General features: G+C 36.2%; 2 protein-coding genes and 1 long non-coding RNA gene across 9 annotated transcripts; 1 reads left to right on the top strand and 2 right to left on the bottom strand.

The window, feature by feature from the left end:
* Nucleotides 1–955: 955 nt before the first annotated feature.
* LOC143900360 (uncharacterized) lies at nucleotides 956–6,190 on the bottom strand. Its single transcript, XR_013257767.1, has 4 exons — nucleotides 6,048–6,190; nucleotides 5,555–5,819; nucleotides 5,009–5,193; nucleotides 956–1,337 (listed from the first exon to the last, which is right to left on the bottom strand). It is a non-coding gene; the product is annotated as an uncharacterized LOC143900360 (long non-coding RNA).
* Nucleotides 6,191–6,689: 499 nt separating this feature from the next.
* On the top strand, nucleotides 6,690–11,437 carry Fbw5 (F-box and WD repeat domain containing 5). 4 transcript variants are annotated; one of them, XM_077411575.1, is made up of 9 exons: nucleotides 6,690–7,200; nucleotides 7,756–7,913; nucleotides 7,995–8,172; nucleotides 8,352–8,544; nucleotides 8,663–8,890; nucleotides 9,014–9,192; nucleotides 9,279–9,615; nucleotides 9,701–9,913; nucleotides 10,017–11,437. In XM_077411575.1, the coding sequence occupies exons 1-9, from the start codon at nucleotides 6,891–6,893 to the stop codon at nucleotides 10,282–10,284; spliced, it is 2,064 nt and encodes a 687-aa protein (XP_077267701.1). In that variant the 5' UTR covers nucleotides 6,690–6,890; the 3' UTR covers nucleotides 10,285–11,437. The 4 variants fall into 4 exon arrangements, with proteins under 4 accessions (XP_077267701.1, XP_077267702.1, XP_077267703.1 ...); XM_077411576.1 differs by having other exon boundaries at nucleotides 9,288–9,615; XM_077411577.1 differs by having other exon boundaries at nucleotides 9,080–9,192.
* Nucleotides 11,438–12,575: 1,138 nt separating this feature from the next.
* On the bottom strand, nucleotides 12,576–15,579 carry LOC143900351 (succinyl-CoA:glutarate CoA-transferase). Of its 4 annotated transcripts, XM_077411586.1 has the most exons (4): nucleotides 14,915–15,330; nucleotides 14,680–14,829; nucleotides 13,500–14,602; nucleotides 12,576–13,411 (listed from the first exon to the last, which is right to left on the bottom strand). In XM_077411586.1, exons 3-4 carry the CDS (start codon nucleotides 14,589–14,591, stop codon nucleotides 13,181–13,183), a joined length of 1,323 nt encoding a protein of 440 aa, XP_077267712.1. In that variant the 5' UTR covers nucleotides 14,592–14,602; nucleotides 14,680–14,829; nucleotides 14,915–15,330; the 3' UTR covers nucleotides 12,576–13,180. The 4 variants fall into 4 exon arrangements, with proteins under 4 accessions (XP_077267712.1, XP_077267710.1, XP_077267709.1 ...); XM_077411584.1 differs by lacking the exon at nucleotides 14,915–15,330 and adding an exon at nucleotides 15,337–15,579 and having other exon boundaries at nucleotides 12,577–13,411; nucleotides 13,500–14,829; XM_077411583.1 differs by having other exon boundaries at nucleotides 12,577–13,411; nucleotides 13,500–14,829.
* Nucleotides 15,580–15,757: the final 178 nt, after the last annotated feature.

The following is a 15,757-nucleotide window of genomic DNA, read 5'->3' on the forward strand; positions in this document are numbered from 1 at the left end:
TTATCCGTACATCCGGGACATTCGGGACATCCGTGTTATGTATCGATAATCGGAGAAAAAGCAACATCTTACGAACCTTCTATTAGAAAGTCAAATGTTTAAAATGTGAAAATTAGTGTTGATAAAGTTTATTGAGCTTGTAAACTTTCAAAAAAGTATTTAAAATTAACCCTAGCTCGCCACGCTTCGGTCCAGTGGACCGCTCAAGATTTTTCGGTTTTCTAATAGTTCTCACATATAATAACAAAATTTTCTAACAGTTTCCTTACGATATAAGTTCGGTTTAAATTCAAATCCATTTTCTTGGCCTGATATTATCACACAAACGTCTTATTCAAAGTCCGTATTTCCATATTTCTACGGTACAAGCTTAAAAATATTAATTAGAATGAAAATGACGATGCGCGACAAAGTCGAGCGGTCTCACGGACCCGCGGACCGGAGCGTGGCGAATTGAGGGACTCGAAAATAAGCGTGGCTATTGAGCTAGGGTTAAATTTATTAATTAAATCTTAAAGAATCAAATCCCTGTTTTTAAGGAGCACGTTCATTGTGCGCTTTCGATTTGTAATGTAAGAGCATGTGCGCGAATCACCTTGTGTATAAAATATTGTCGCAGAATATTCTTGGATCTCATAAACACGAATCGTTTCGTATTAGGATTGAATCACGAGATAGGAATGCGTCACGATCGATGTGAGATACATACCGATAGGTATATTTTATATTAGTGTCTAAAATACAGGGAGGGGCATTAAATGTTGCTTCGTTAAAATATTGTTTAGCTGGAGCTGCCATATTAGCAATCGTGTGTATAAATAAAATTTTATAAATATACGCATGATTCGTCATAAAACTTAAATGTTAAAAGACACATATTACTAGAGCTTAAAATATTTACGCGATTTAATCTAACGATTTATCTTGATTACTAACTTTATTGTAAATTTGAGACCTTGAATAATTTTATTATATATCATCTTTTGTTATCGTACTATCCATATATGATCAGCGACACTATATATATATATATATGTATCTATATAGCACGTCTTTCATAGACTGTATTAGTGTTAGATAAAATAAAATTACATAAAAGATTAGTTAATATGATTGCGGATGTTATATATTTTGTCCAGCAGCGTCAAAAGTTTCTTTTCTCGTTGAGTTGATTTCATTGTATATACCCATTAGCTTGAAGTCAATAAATTAAGAAATATGAATATTTCTATAATTTACTATGTAATAAACCTCAAACAAAACAAATAATCATATCGCTTTAACGTCATCCTTGACCTCTGTTCTCCTTGGGATGTTGCTTCGAATGATCGGTGAATCTACAAAAATGCGGTAACACAACTGTTAGGTCAACGTGCACGTATCAAGTATAACGTGAAAATGCTAAACATTCTCGTGTTATCACGTCGTATATTTAACGTCACGATTTAACGTATCGGATAAGAAAAGGTAGAACTCTGCGCGCTCTCATGAATTATTTTATCTCTTTTCGAAAGATACGTACATAATTCAAGCGCCTGTAAAAAAATAGTAGGCATACCAATGCGGCCACACTATTGTCAGGTCAAGGCTAGCGGAACGATTCAGGACATTCGGAAAAAGGTAAATAAAAAACGAGAGCTTACGTATAATACAAGTAATTTTGCTTAAAAGGCGCGCGCGCATAATTTTACTTATAATGTAGATTTATATAAATATTAAGAAATGTAATACGTCAGAGGACGTGAGTGATAAAAAGGTATTAAATATTACAAAAAATTCGTTTAATAAAATGAATTAGGAACGTATAATATGCGCTTGACGACAACCTAACTTAAACGGCCTAATTTCATCGCCCACTTGAGAAAAATAAAAAAAGATTATCGTGAATTATAGAACCGGTAAATATATATGTACTCTCGATTAAATTTGCCTTCGTGTTACGTCACCGCCAGTCACCGGTATTATACGTCGATTTTTTTCGAACCTTAGAATGATACACGTATGTGTTGTGTGCAACTTGCAAATAAGAAATAGCAATAAATCAATCGGCCGTACCGGTACTAATAATCATGCAATAATAATCATACAATAATTCAGACTTCTCTTTCTTAATGGAACGACAATGTTAGAATTATATTTATTATTATCACAAACTTTTTTGCTTGCACCGTAAAATGATATATAAATCAAATTTTTCTAAATTTTATCATAAACATATCCATAAATTGATAAAATGTCCTTCCTTTTATATTACCATGTATTAGTAAATGCACGTGTGTACAATGTATTGGCCTGTATCCTATATTTCTAACAAAAATGGCACGAACTGATTAAAATTTATGATTATTCACATATATTTTGCATGCCAATCTATAACATTAATTATGCGTGTGACACATAAAAATGAATTTATTTCAACATATAGCATAAGGAAAAATTTATCATATATACGTATCCATAATTTCTGATGATAATTCAATACATTTAAAGAAACAGAAGTTTTAGGGTTAAATCAGTATATATAACAGTTCCAAATAAAAATATCTTTCAAAATTAAAAAAATTACATCTAACTGCATCTACAAAAAAATACATTTAATATAAACTCACATTTTCTTATTAAAAAAATTAATTTTATATACAAATTACGTGTATAAATGTAAAATTAATCGTATAAATGTTTAAAATAAATTGTCAATTAAATTAAAGAATGTAGTTTCGAAAAAGAATTTAAGTATCTCAACGCGTTATTTTTTAAATTATAAAAAGAATTATAAAAACTTTTTCTAATCAGATATTTTCGGCTGTATAACATTTTTTCTTCAGTCATTATAGCTGCCTCTTTAAATATTTTTTGCTGCTACAACAATTTTTTATTTGCACGTGCGTTCTGTACTTGCAGTTTTTAACGAATTCGATACGATGAGTTTTGATTTCTCAGGACTTTTACACATTTTTATCGATGGATTTATGGGGGTATTTGCTGTGTTTAATATCCTTAAGATCTTTATCTGGGAAAAAAAAACGTGTAACATTGTCAACTATTCTTCGATAATAAAATACGATTAAACATCATATTTTTAAGACCGTTTTTTATTAGGTTTCACGCTAAAGTTTTTGCTATTATTTGTGTTAATTCAATTCTAAATTTTATTAGTGTAAATTGATTACGCGCTACATCGTTATATTTTTCAATTTTTTTGTACTAACTTTGCCTGCTGCCAAGAATATAATAATACTGTTCCTTATAAAAAACAGCTATGGCTCTTCATCAGAATTTCTGTGAAAAAACGTGATAAATAGCATTTGAAAATTTTGTACGAAACTATTATTTCTATGTATTGCAAAATTATAATAAATATTAAATTATAAAGGTATCTCTTTAATTAGTCTATTCTTTCTGCCGAGAAATTTTTCTGCACGTACGAGATCCTATTCATTTTCGTACGTAATAAATTTTTTCTTTATATAATTATTAAATTTACGCCTGATTTAGAAATTACAGGAGATAAACAATAGTAAAAAAAAAAGATTAAACGGCTTATTTTTTATCACGCAATAAATACTTGGACATAATTATATTACAAAAGTTGTATATATTCGTATAGCTTTCTTAACTCGACACAACAAGCATTTTCTCTAATACGAATAAAAGTTAAATAATTTGTTTTTTTTTTTAATAAAAATTAACTTTGTCTTTCTATGCCGATTTAATCCTTTAATTCGTATATTTACGTATTCGTTACATCGCGTACAATATGTATACATGTGCATAATCACCTAGTGCAAAGCGTCTCTTGTGCACTACCGGAAATAGCATTGGCCTGTACGCGTATCTTATATTTACGTTAAACTGACCATGCAATCGTCTTGTTTACGAAGAGATAAGTAGTTTTTAGTTACGAATTTCGTGCATGAAAAATACGTTAATTATAATAAGCAATTAGTTCTCAAATAGTTATAATATGTATATCAGATTGTAACGTTATATTGTTGCGTTAAATGCACTATAAAACGAAAAGGCTACGATGATAAAAATAAAATCGTCGATATATAATGTTAACATATATAATGTTTTAGTTTTAGTTAAAGCCCCATTAATATGAATGATTGATATGCGACAAGATAAAGCACAAGAAATTGCGCCTCCAGCATACTTTTTTATTGGTGACTTGCAAATCATGAGTAGAAATACGTAGATCGGTTGAAGCAGCCACGCGTATGGCTCATAAGCTTCTTCGAGACGCAAGCATTAATTTGCTCGATAGATAGTTAACTCTTGCACGCGAGAATCATGCTTTTGAAGTCTCTCTTCCTGTTTTTCTCCGTTTTCAGAAAATAGAGAGAACCGTGGTATCTATTCCTAATGTGTGGTATTTGTTAAAAACAAGATGACCACATTCGCACAATTTAGAATCTATTTCGATGCCTATTTATTCAAAGTGGACATTTCGTACGATTTATTCGTTAAAGATAGGACGTGATACGACAGAAAATGGAAATTACAAATTATTGTTTCGTTACGACAAAATACGTGGGGGATAACAGTTTCTATTATATATAAAAGAATGCTTAAATTTAAATATATCTTTTATCAAATTTTCAAATTTTGAAGTTTTTCAGATTTTTAAAATCACATATCGTATCGTATGTGTCAAAACGAAATTACCGATGCAATTCTTTAATTTATCGACTATTAATGAAACATCGTGAGTATAAAATGAATTGATTCCGAATGGAGCAATGTCGCAATATATGTAATTAGTATATAAATATAGATTGGCGAACGAGTTGAGATATAACTTACTTGCCGAGACTAAAAATATAAGTACGCGTGTTAAAATTTCGTATAGTGCACAATTCTTTATATATTCTTCCTTATTGTGTTGTGTATTTATTATAACCACTACGTAATAAAACCGAAATTTTGAATATTTGTGTCAAATGTATATCAAAAACCATACGTTGATCGTTGATCAAGAGATGCAAATATTAATTAATATCCTCACCTCTGTAACCCAGCGGAGTGACGTCAAATGACGTATTAATTCCGTTTCAATGATCTCTAATGTCAATATAATACGTCATTCTTCTTCTTCTTTCGATAAATGGCACCTGCCTCTTGTCAGAGATCAATACGGCCAGTAATAATACGTCATTATAAGACATTTATTTAGATGTCATATCCTGCTACCTGGGGACATACAGAGGTGATCGAGATCAAGATCAAAAGCGTATTTTATTATCGTACTGTAAATCCTAAATAAAGTTATTAAAAATTGAATTTCTATTTAAGAAATAAACTATTTTCAAATCCCCCGAACATGCGTAACTAATGGAGGATTCACACTGCGTCCAATGTCCGATTACGTACGACGTTCGATATCCAATAGAGAAGAGTTCGTTTTCTAGAAACTCTAGAGAAACTCCCACAGTCTCTAGACAACGAACTCTTCTATTGGACATCGGACGCAGCGTAAATCCTCCATAAGGCAGTGACCAATGACGTATATACGTCATTAAGCACCACGCATACGATGAAAAATCGTACATACCTTCTGCCAAATCGTCATTAAAATTTTTAAAGCTGAATTTCTCTCGCACAGTTCACCTTTTCTCTTAAATAAGAGATAATTTGTCTTTTTACGTTGGAAAGCAAACGTTAGCACGTTAGATGCAACTTTTAGCCCCATATTTCTTATCAATGCTAATTATCTTCTTTTTGCTGTTTTTGCTGACAACGAATTACCTAAGTGTCTAAACACAGCTAGACTTCTGTATACCGTTTAGAGGTTTAGACCGCACACCATGGACGTAGATCTGAACGGAGCGTAAAGTATTATTCCTTTAGATGGGAGAAGTGAAACTTTGAGGGGTGAAGGGAAAATCCATTGGGACCATCTTGATTGATCAGATTTTGCATATACGACGTATCTATTTTAACGTCCCATTGACGTAATTTTAACCGTAGTTTTAATCGCTGCGATACAAAGTTATGTATTCCGTAATTAAAGAAGTGGAAGCGTAAATATAAAGTAAAACACATACCTTGTGATTAACCGTCACTACCATTTTAATTGATCGCAATTAAGATTCATATCCCACAGAAATATGTTCGGTCCAACGAGATTACTAAAAGCACAATTGTTTATTTTACTTGACTCCATCTAAAACGAGATCTTATATATTCCGGTGTTGGAAAAATTCCTTGTTCTTTTTTTCTCCGCAAGGTCTATACACGGATTATCTGGAGAGTGCAAGCTGTGCAAGTAAAAGAAAAAGAAGTCGTCCACTCATGGCGGAAGAATACTGAGTCTACTAATGTGTCGTGTGTCGTGTCGTAATAGCGAAGTTTGGAGCGCGCGGGAGAACGTTCTCGTTCTCGTTCTCGTTTCAATATCGGCCACGGATTGTCGCCATTATCGGAGATCATCGGACGATCGGACTATCGGAGCGTTCCGAAATTCATCGAAAGACAGCGAACAGCGAGTGAACCTTACCGTCCGCGAACGTTACGTCGGGGTACAAATTGGCACGGATGCGTGTCGCTTTCGAGATGCAAGATTCAACGGCTCTCGTATCGTATTTTTACCGTGCGTGGTGTTGCGCGACACGGCCGACACGATCGCGATACTCGCGATGCACTCGATCGTGAAGCGTCGTGATCGTGAACGCTTGCGGATTGCGGAGGGTGGCGCCGTGGCGACTGGCGAGTGGCGACGGCGCACCGCCGCGGGCACGCGGGCGCACGACCAGGATTACGTGATTCCAACCAATCTAACCTCAGTCGAGTTGGAGACGTGAGACGTGACGACAGCGTTGAGCGTAGTAGCGGTAGTAGTAGTTGACAGGTATCAGCTGTTCCAGTAAATAAACCGCCGCTCGTCGACGATGGACGACGTCGACGTCGACGTCGACGTCGAGGATGTCGCGCGGGCCGACCGAACGTCCGACGAGGACGTCAGCGTCGGCGAGTCGGACGACGGCAGCGAGTACTCGTCGCGTAGCGAAGGTGACTTGACGTGGTACGTCATGTCGGATTCGATTCTCCTGAGCATCTTCCAGTACCTGTCGCCGAGGGAGCTGATGACCGCGGGCGCGGTGTGTCGTTCGTGGTACAGGGTGTCGCGCGACGAGTTCCTCTGGAAGTATTTATTTTATCGGACGTACAAGATAGATCCGGATGTCGGCATCGTGCCAGGTACGTCCCGCCACGAGCCACGAGTGTATTCGCGCTTCTTCGCGATCCGCGATCGAAAATAACATTGTCCGCCATTTCCACGTGCATTAGAAAAGTATATATATGTAACGTTATACCGCGTTTACTTTCCGACCGAGATCGATTCAAGCTCGGAGCAAGCTGCTAGATCAACTGACAATGAATCGGATAACGATTCTACATATGGCAAATGAGAAAGCAATAATAGTGGAAGATAATAACAAAGCAGTATTTAAAGAGAGTGATATGCTTATTCAAATAACATTCAGTAAATTCAAATAAGTTTTGTAATCAATTTATTGTAAATTTCTAATTATTGAGATTAGTAGCACGGTTCATTGTCTCTGAGATTATTCCTTTCTTATTAACGATAATGTACATATAATTTTAATATCTTTCAAGGGGTTTTTCCGATATTCTAGAAAAACTTTTTTATGTACATATAGAACGCTCGCATTAATTTATTTATTTATTTCTATATGTATATGTATATACATATTTTATCAATATATCTTATATTCTTTTTTTTTTTTGCAGGAAAAACCTCCTGGTTGGGAGAATTCAAACGTTTGGCATATCACACTCCGTTGATAGAAACTGAAGTTCTTAAAGAACATTCGCATCAGGTCTTACACGTGAGCTTTTCTCACAATGGCAAAATGTTTGCAACCTGTTCAAAAGATGGATATATTCTTGTAAGCTTGTCTCTCATCTTGCAGTTATTATTTTCTCTCGTGCTACAAATTACATTTGTCACTCGCATGCTTTTGTTTCAGGTATGGCAAAGTCAGTATCCCGTCGCCATAAAATATTTGCACGATATGAAGACATTTAGTTGGAAGTATACACAATTTTCTCAGTTTAATTGTACAGATACGTTGCTTCTTGTGTCTGGTGTCCATTTTGGTACACCCCACAGTACTTCGGGAGAAATAGCAGTATTCAGAGTAGCACGTAAGTGCAAACGAGAGATTAAGATCTTCGACGTATCAATAAAATAAAGATTTATACGATCCAGACAGATAAATGTTAAACGGGGAATCAACAAAAATTATCTGACGATACAACGTTTGACGAAAGAAATCAGTTATCTTGTTCAAATGACGGCTTATATGTTTTCTGTTTATTTGTAGCTGGCTTTGACCTTCAATGTAGAGTAGTGAATAAGCCGTATGACATATTTGGCACATGGTACAGTGAACGTTACCTTTTGAGTGGAAATCTGCATTGGCTGGCACATTTGGTCAGTACTAGCGTAGTTTGGCTCAATAAGGCAAACCAAGAATCAGCTAGCGAACACGTGCCCATTATGACGCAGCTCTTTAGGTAAAGTAACAACTCGGTATATCTTTTTAATCGACCACGTTAACTTCCTGTTAAAAACGTAAGCAAACTTTTTTAATTGGCGTGTAATATTTTTTTTTTATAATGTAACGAGTTTCAGATTCTATAATGGAAATGCTTCCTCGATTAGGGCAATTATGGTTGCAAATTGTTTAGCACCTGCTCCAGCTGAATCCACCGAACAACAGAGCCAACCATCTTCCTCGAACACAAAGGAAGAAAAAGGAAACCCACCGAGTCACAAGGATTTGTCGTCGCCTTCGGGCGAGTCTAATAGCTCGCAGAATCAGGAGGAGCCGGTATACTACATTACGTCATCGAGAATACAGTATGAATTTCTTTTTTAATGTATATATAACTTGTGTATCATGTAACTCTTATTAGCACGTAACATTATATATATACATATATATAATGTTACGTGCTAATAATATATATAAACACATGATAGATATAGTAAATTAGAGGGTGCATTTTCGAATTGGAGAAAACTTGGTGATGGTTTTGAATATGCTAGTCCTATACAGTACAATCAGGAATATAGGCAGGTTGAGATGCAAAAGAAGGCGCATAGCGAAAGCGATAGCGAAAGTGAGAATCCACAGTGGGAAGAAGAAAGCGAGTCTGGAGGTAGGAAACGTACATGCGTACGGCATGACGCGAAGAAACTGTAACCGGTCCGTCTAATCACTGTAGGACATGATGAAAAAAAAAAGTGTTTACAGAATCTTCAATAACCGAAGAATGTGATACAGACGAGTTAGCCAATAATCCTGAGAAACTTCTTATTTTTACAACTGGCTCAAAAACATATACTCCGCATAAAGTTGGCTTTAAGAGGATCAACGTAGTCACTTTTCCACGAAGATTGGATCCAGGACCGTCGCTGCGCGAGAGAATAGCGCAACAAAAGAGGGAACGAGAGAGACAGAATACTCCGCCGATGGAAGATTGGTTAAATTATGAATCTGTGGCGGACAAATTCGATAAAATAGATCATCTAATTGATCTTCATGGTCATATTATTGGAATGGGACTTTCTCCCGATCATAGGTCAGTTCGCGACGTCGATACGTAAGAAAGGTAAAGTGAAACGTGAGATGTGTGTGTGTGTACGACTCGTTATGCATGTCTCCAGGTATCTTTATGTAAATACAAGGCCGTGGCCGAAGGGTTACGTTATTACCAATCCTTTACAACCACCGCCAATAGCTCAAGAAATTGATATCCATGTGATCGACTTGGTAACGTTAAAACAAGTTGGCACGATGTTAAGAGCCCACAAAGCATATACGCCTAATAACGAATGTTTCTTTATATTTCTGGATGTATGTAACGAATACGTAGCGAGGTAAATTATTACGGTTGTATTTAATTTGTTATTATACTTTAACTTGATATAAAATCTTATGTTCGAAATATAAAACATCGTTATAAAATATCTTTGTTTGCAGTGGTGCGGAAGATAAACATGGTTACTTATGGGATAGACATTATGGAATTTGCTTAGCAAAGTTTCCCCACAGTGACGTAGTCAATTCAGTAGCTTTTAATCCACGCGATCCTGAGATGTTAGTTACAACCAGTGACGACTATACAGTTAAAATATGGCGGAGCCGAGCTACGGTGAAGGCTTTAGGTTTAGATGAAAAGTCCTATCGTAGGGGGATGGAAGTGCGAAAGAGACATAAGTTTCAGAAAAGTGGTACTAACATTGACTGACTAAAAACTATTAAATTTCCGATTTAAACATTTATTTTTACAAGATCCTTAGAGATATATATTTTACACTTAAGTTATACTATACAAAATCGTCCAGAATTATTAATACTATTATTGCGTAAAAGCACAAATATAATGAGAATATATTTTTTGATTATCTGGAGTTATACAAATGCATATGCAGACTTTCATTTCTTGGTAATATGATATAGATAATATGATAATCTCATTAGATGAGTGCTTCTATTTTGGGAAAAAAAAAAGTAAAAATGACTAAGAACGTTGTTAAGAAAATGACGATCATAAAAATATATTGTTGACGTGTCTGTTACAATGCAAAATCAGAAAATATCTAACGAAAGATTAAAAAATTACATACGTCGCTTAAAGATTACTATAAGACTATTTTTTAATTTTCAAAACTCACAACGTAATATTAGAGTAGTGTGATCTGTTTATTTCCACCAACGTAGATTAACTTTAATCTCGGTGTAACTTGCTTTTTATCTTTTTCTAGTTCTTCGAATTAAAAGATAAAAAGTAAGTTAAACCGATATTAAAGTTAATCTACGTTGGTAGAAATGGAACGTAATGATCAAAAATTGTTCTACCTATTCCATATGGCATATTGTATATACATTGATTATTTCTCAAGATATTTTTAAATATCTCAAATATGTCAGCTTAAAATTTATCCACAGAGTCTCCATATATATATTATATATATATATATATATATATATATTGGAACTAGTTGTTAAATTTTATCTCAACGAAATTTAAAATAAAAACTCAATGAAAGTGTGCAATGAATATTAAGTTTCTTTCTGGTTATAATTCTTTTCACGTATGACCTAATAACGGATTCTCTTATTTATTCTGTTTGGTTTTTATGTATATTTGAAATATTTACAAATTTCATTTACCTACGCTTAGATAGAGGAAACAAGGAATATATGTAAAAATGTACATTATTTTCTATCTTTTTTTGTCTTTAACGTATGTAATGCGACATACGTAATTATAATTATAATTGTACGACAATACATGCCGTACGTCGTAATACATTATTTCAATTTTTTGAGCTTGTATTATAGAGAGTACGTGCATTATAAGATTATAAATGTAATAAATCTCTCAAACAAAAATTGGATTTCGACATGTTCCTAATCTTTGTATCAGAAAATGATTTCAAACTTGGTCTAGTAATAATGAGATATATGAACTAATCCTATCGTAATTAACGTGTTGATACAAGTCACAAAATAACAATACATTCATATTTTTCTAGCGCATAAAATCTAGATCTCTATTAGATTAGTAAATAACACAAATGGTACTATGAAGAAAATCTATGGAGATAAACATATAAGGAATGACAAAGTTATTTTCCAAAGACTGTGTTGAGTAATTTACTCGTCGCAAGATATTATGACTTGTGTAACAATTAACAATATGAACAACACTTAATAATCTTCCGTGCGACACTGTAATATAAATATATGTAACAGCGCAAAATCATACTTAAAGTTTGCGTACCTAAAACGACAACGCAACATGATATCTACGTTATATTTTGATATATTTTCTCGATTATTGTATGTTTTATATAATACATATTATTACTCACCTACAGTCCGTCATCTTTTTCCGTACGACACTGACTCGAGAAATAGCATAAAGGAATTTATTTTCCATTTAGGGAAAAGTTGTCAATAAGCATAAAAACACTTATGTTGAACCTGTTGCGATCGGTTCTATAAGAAGAAAACATGAGATAAGGATATGTTAACTGGTTAACAGAGATACAAATGCATACTTAATTTACTATGAAAAGTTTACCAGGATGTGATGACCGTCCTTCTCGCGCAGGATCACCAGCTTTAGGTAAGACTTTCTTATGAGCATCCTTATGTCCATGACAATGTTCGCATTCATCGTCGCTATCTTCAGAGCTACTTTCACCGAAAGTTTTTGGTTTCTCATAAATACAACAACCTGTAAATAAAACATCGTGTAATAACTTAACTCTTTCTGCCAAACAAACCTAAAAGAGAGAGAGAGAGAGAGAGAGAGAGAGAGAGAGAGAGAGAGAGAGAGAGAGAGAGAGAGAGAGAGAGAGAGAGAGAGAGAGATTGCACGAAGATAATAAATAAATACCTACATTTTGATTTCTTTTTATTTAGATTTTCATTATCTACAGTTCCCTGAGTCCATTGGACTTTTTTATTCGATTTCGGCTTTCGTAGACGTAATCGTACAGTAGGTACATCCTATAAAAAAATTGACAATTTTAATAACGTAATAAACGTCCGTAATAAAAAAATCCGTAATCACATTTTAAATTCGAAGTAGTACGTGTTGAACAGATATTTATTATAATAAACATAATAAAAAAATGTGTTAATGTAAAACTGGAGGTACACACAAATAACATTTACAAGTTTTTATTCATTACTATTTATTGTAACGTAATATATCTTCAAATTTTTCAATATGTGATATATATTTTATATGTGAAATATATTATATATATATATATATATATATACACACTCACACACACATGATAAAATACAAATCTTGAAATATATAATATACACATAATATAATACAAAAAATATATCTTAATATAATAATCTTATACACGCATTATATTATCAAAACCCGTTTCTAAAAACTTTGTTTCACTATAAAATTTGATTAAATAGCGTGAGATTTGTTATCTGACGTTTATATAAAAGTACATGAAACTAATGTATAAAAGTGAACTACTTTTTAAAAGCATTAGGAAAAGTTTTAATAAAGCAGGCTCATATTTATTTAATAAACGTGAGATTTCTCATCTGTCTGCTGTATATATAGATAAAAAGGGACTCTCTCGTGTCATCATTAATTATCGTACGACTTTGTGTGTTATTAACGTGTCTATTTTATCATCAGAATAGTTTAATATCGTTCTTAAAACTTCCAATGTATGTTGTCCTAATGTCGGTGGTGGGGCGCGCACTATATTGGTAGCGTAGCTATATGTCACAGGTGGTCCAACAAGTTTTACTTTGCCTGTACGCGGATGATCCACTTCTTGAACCAACTTTATGTGTTTTACATGGGGATCGTCGAATACCTGAAATATACGCGCCAAGTTCAAGAAAATGAAATTTATTATGCGTTGTTACGAACGCATCGAGATCAGTTCAGATTGATTACGTCACCTCTCTTATAGCATTTACTGCTCCGTAAGGAAACAAAGCCCCTTCAAATATTACAGACCATTCCTGCGTTGTCTTCTTTCGAAGTGCATCTCTAATAATTTGAAGCAGCTCCGTTCTGTTTTTAACTCGAGCTACGTTACTCTCAAACTTGTCGTCAGTGGCGAGTTCCGGTATTTGTAATCTTTTGACCAATTCGCGAAATTGCGCGTCGCTTCCCGCCCCGATCGTCATGTATCCATTTTTTGTGGGAAAGGCTTCGTAAGGAACTATGCTCTCGTGTTCAGATCCCCATCTCGTCGCCTCCTTATTACCATTCAAGTAATTTGAAGCAATGTTTATCAGACTCGCGACTTGAGTCGACAAGAGATCGCACTGTATCCATTGGCCTCTGTCGGTCTTGGATCTTTGCAGCAAAGCTGCCATAATCGCTCCGTGAGCGTAGAGACCCGTCGCCAGATCGGTCATCGCTACGCCGACCTTGCACGGTGGTCCGTCTTTGGGCCCGGTGATGTGTAAGAGGCCGCCCAAGGAAGCGGCGATGACATCGTAACCGGGTCTATTTGCGTACGGGCCATGGAATCCGTAACCGGTCAACGAGCAATATACGAGACGCGGTGCTATCTTGGCCATATCCTCGTATCCTAAGCCCATGCCGTTCAGCTTTCCCGGCACGTAATTTTCCACCAGGACGTCGCACATCTGCGCCAGCTCGTAAATGATATCTTTACCCTTCTTCAAGTCGACGCAAACGCTCTTTTTGTTTCTGTTGACGCTCGCGAAGTAAATCGACTCTTGCGTTCCTCGGAAGAACGGCGGGCCCCACTTGCGCGACTCGTCCCCGCCGTCGGGTCGTTCGATCTTCAAGATCTCCGCGCCTAGATCACCCAGGATCATCGTGCAGTAAGGACCGGCCACGATCCGCGTCAGATCCAAAACTCGTATCCCGTTTAGCGGCGAACGACTGTCTTCAGGATCTTCGACTTCGACTTCGACGGCCGTGCAAAATTCACGTCCGCAGCTCTTCGGATTCCGTACACTCGAGTTCGAGAGAAACATCTTTCGCCCGCAAGTCGCGAGTACTCCGCGTATCATATCGACAGTTTCTAAAACGAGGCTGGAAACTGTTACGCGCCGGACCGGACGCGACGTATTATTTTAAAACGTAGAAACACTGACTTACTCCAAGGTTTACGATTATATTTGACTCGTAATAACGTGCGAGTCGAAGCTTATTCGCTACGAGTTGCAGTTAAAAATTCAAACAGCTCCAAGATCTTTGCTCATGTTGAAACAGAACTTTGTTAGATGGATAACCAATATAAGGATTGACCTGGAAAAAGAAAAACTAGAACCTAGAATTATGAGAAAAAATAAAAACAGGGTAAAACGAAGATAAAATCACAATTCAAACATACCCAGTTATATGAGCGATAGGCGTTGGCACCTAGATTTTTTTCTTTTTAAAATATAAAAGATTGCAACGCGCGCAGATTACGAGATAAAGGCTCAATAGGACATTGCATATTAGGCACTGTTTGCTGAAAAACTATTTGAGAGAATGGCACGTAACAGAGCGCGTAACCCTCGTCACAGTTATACCGATATGACCGATGTGAGTGATATGACGCGGCGGTCGGCGGTTTCTGCGAACCGTCGGGCTCAGTCGGGCTGTCAGATAAATGACGTGAGTGACGAAAGTTGTATGCACGACCTACTGCCGCGACGCGCGACGATGCAAAACTCTTATCGCGTCAAGGCCGAAAACACCTCGTGACTCGTGACGTTTCGGGCCAACCGGGCCCTACAAGTCGCGAGTGCGACAAATATGCGTAGATACCTGCGATCCGGAATCGGTGACGTCCGCCTCGGAGATCGTTTCCGTTTGCGTCTGCGAAGCCGCTTGCTCCGACATCGTTCTTTCCATGTGTCGCGGTTGACGCGCGAAGGACACGCACGATATCGATATCGCCGATCGCCGCTGATCGCCGCGTCAAACGTAACCTCCCATCAGCTCCCGCTCCCACGCGCTACGCGCAACCCTGCCCAGTCTGCCCCTCCAGCCCCTCTGCCCGGGCTCGGGCTCGGGGCTGCCGCCGCCCTAGTCCCCATTGCCGCAGTGCTGCCAAATTGGCAGTGTAAATATTCTTTTTCTTTTTAAGGTGCATTTTCACGTGCCGCTGAAACTGATCGTTTGAGCGACAAAAATGATCACGTGACGACTTTTGTCGCTGAATTAAACAGCGATAATTTTTGTACAT

This window comes from Temnothorax americanus, unplaced genomic scaffold, assembly GCF_048541705.1.
Source record: "Temnothorax americanus isolate GAGA-0224 unplaced genomic scaffold, ASM4854170v1 Scaffold3, whole genome shotgun sequence".
NCBI lineage: Eukaryota > Metazoa > Arthropoda > Insecta > Hymenoptera > Formicidae > Temnothorax > Temnothorax americanus.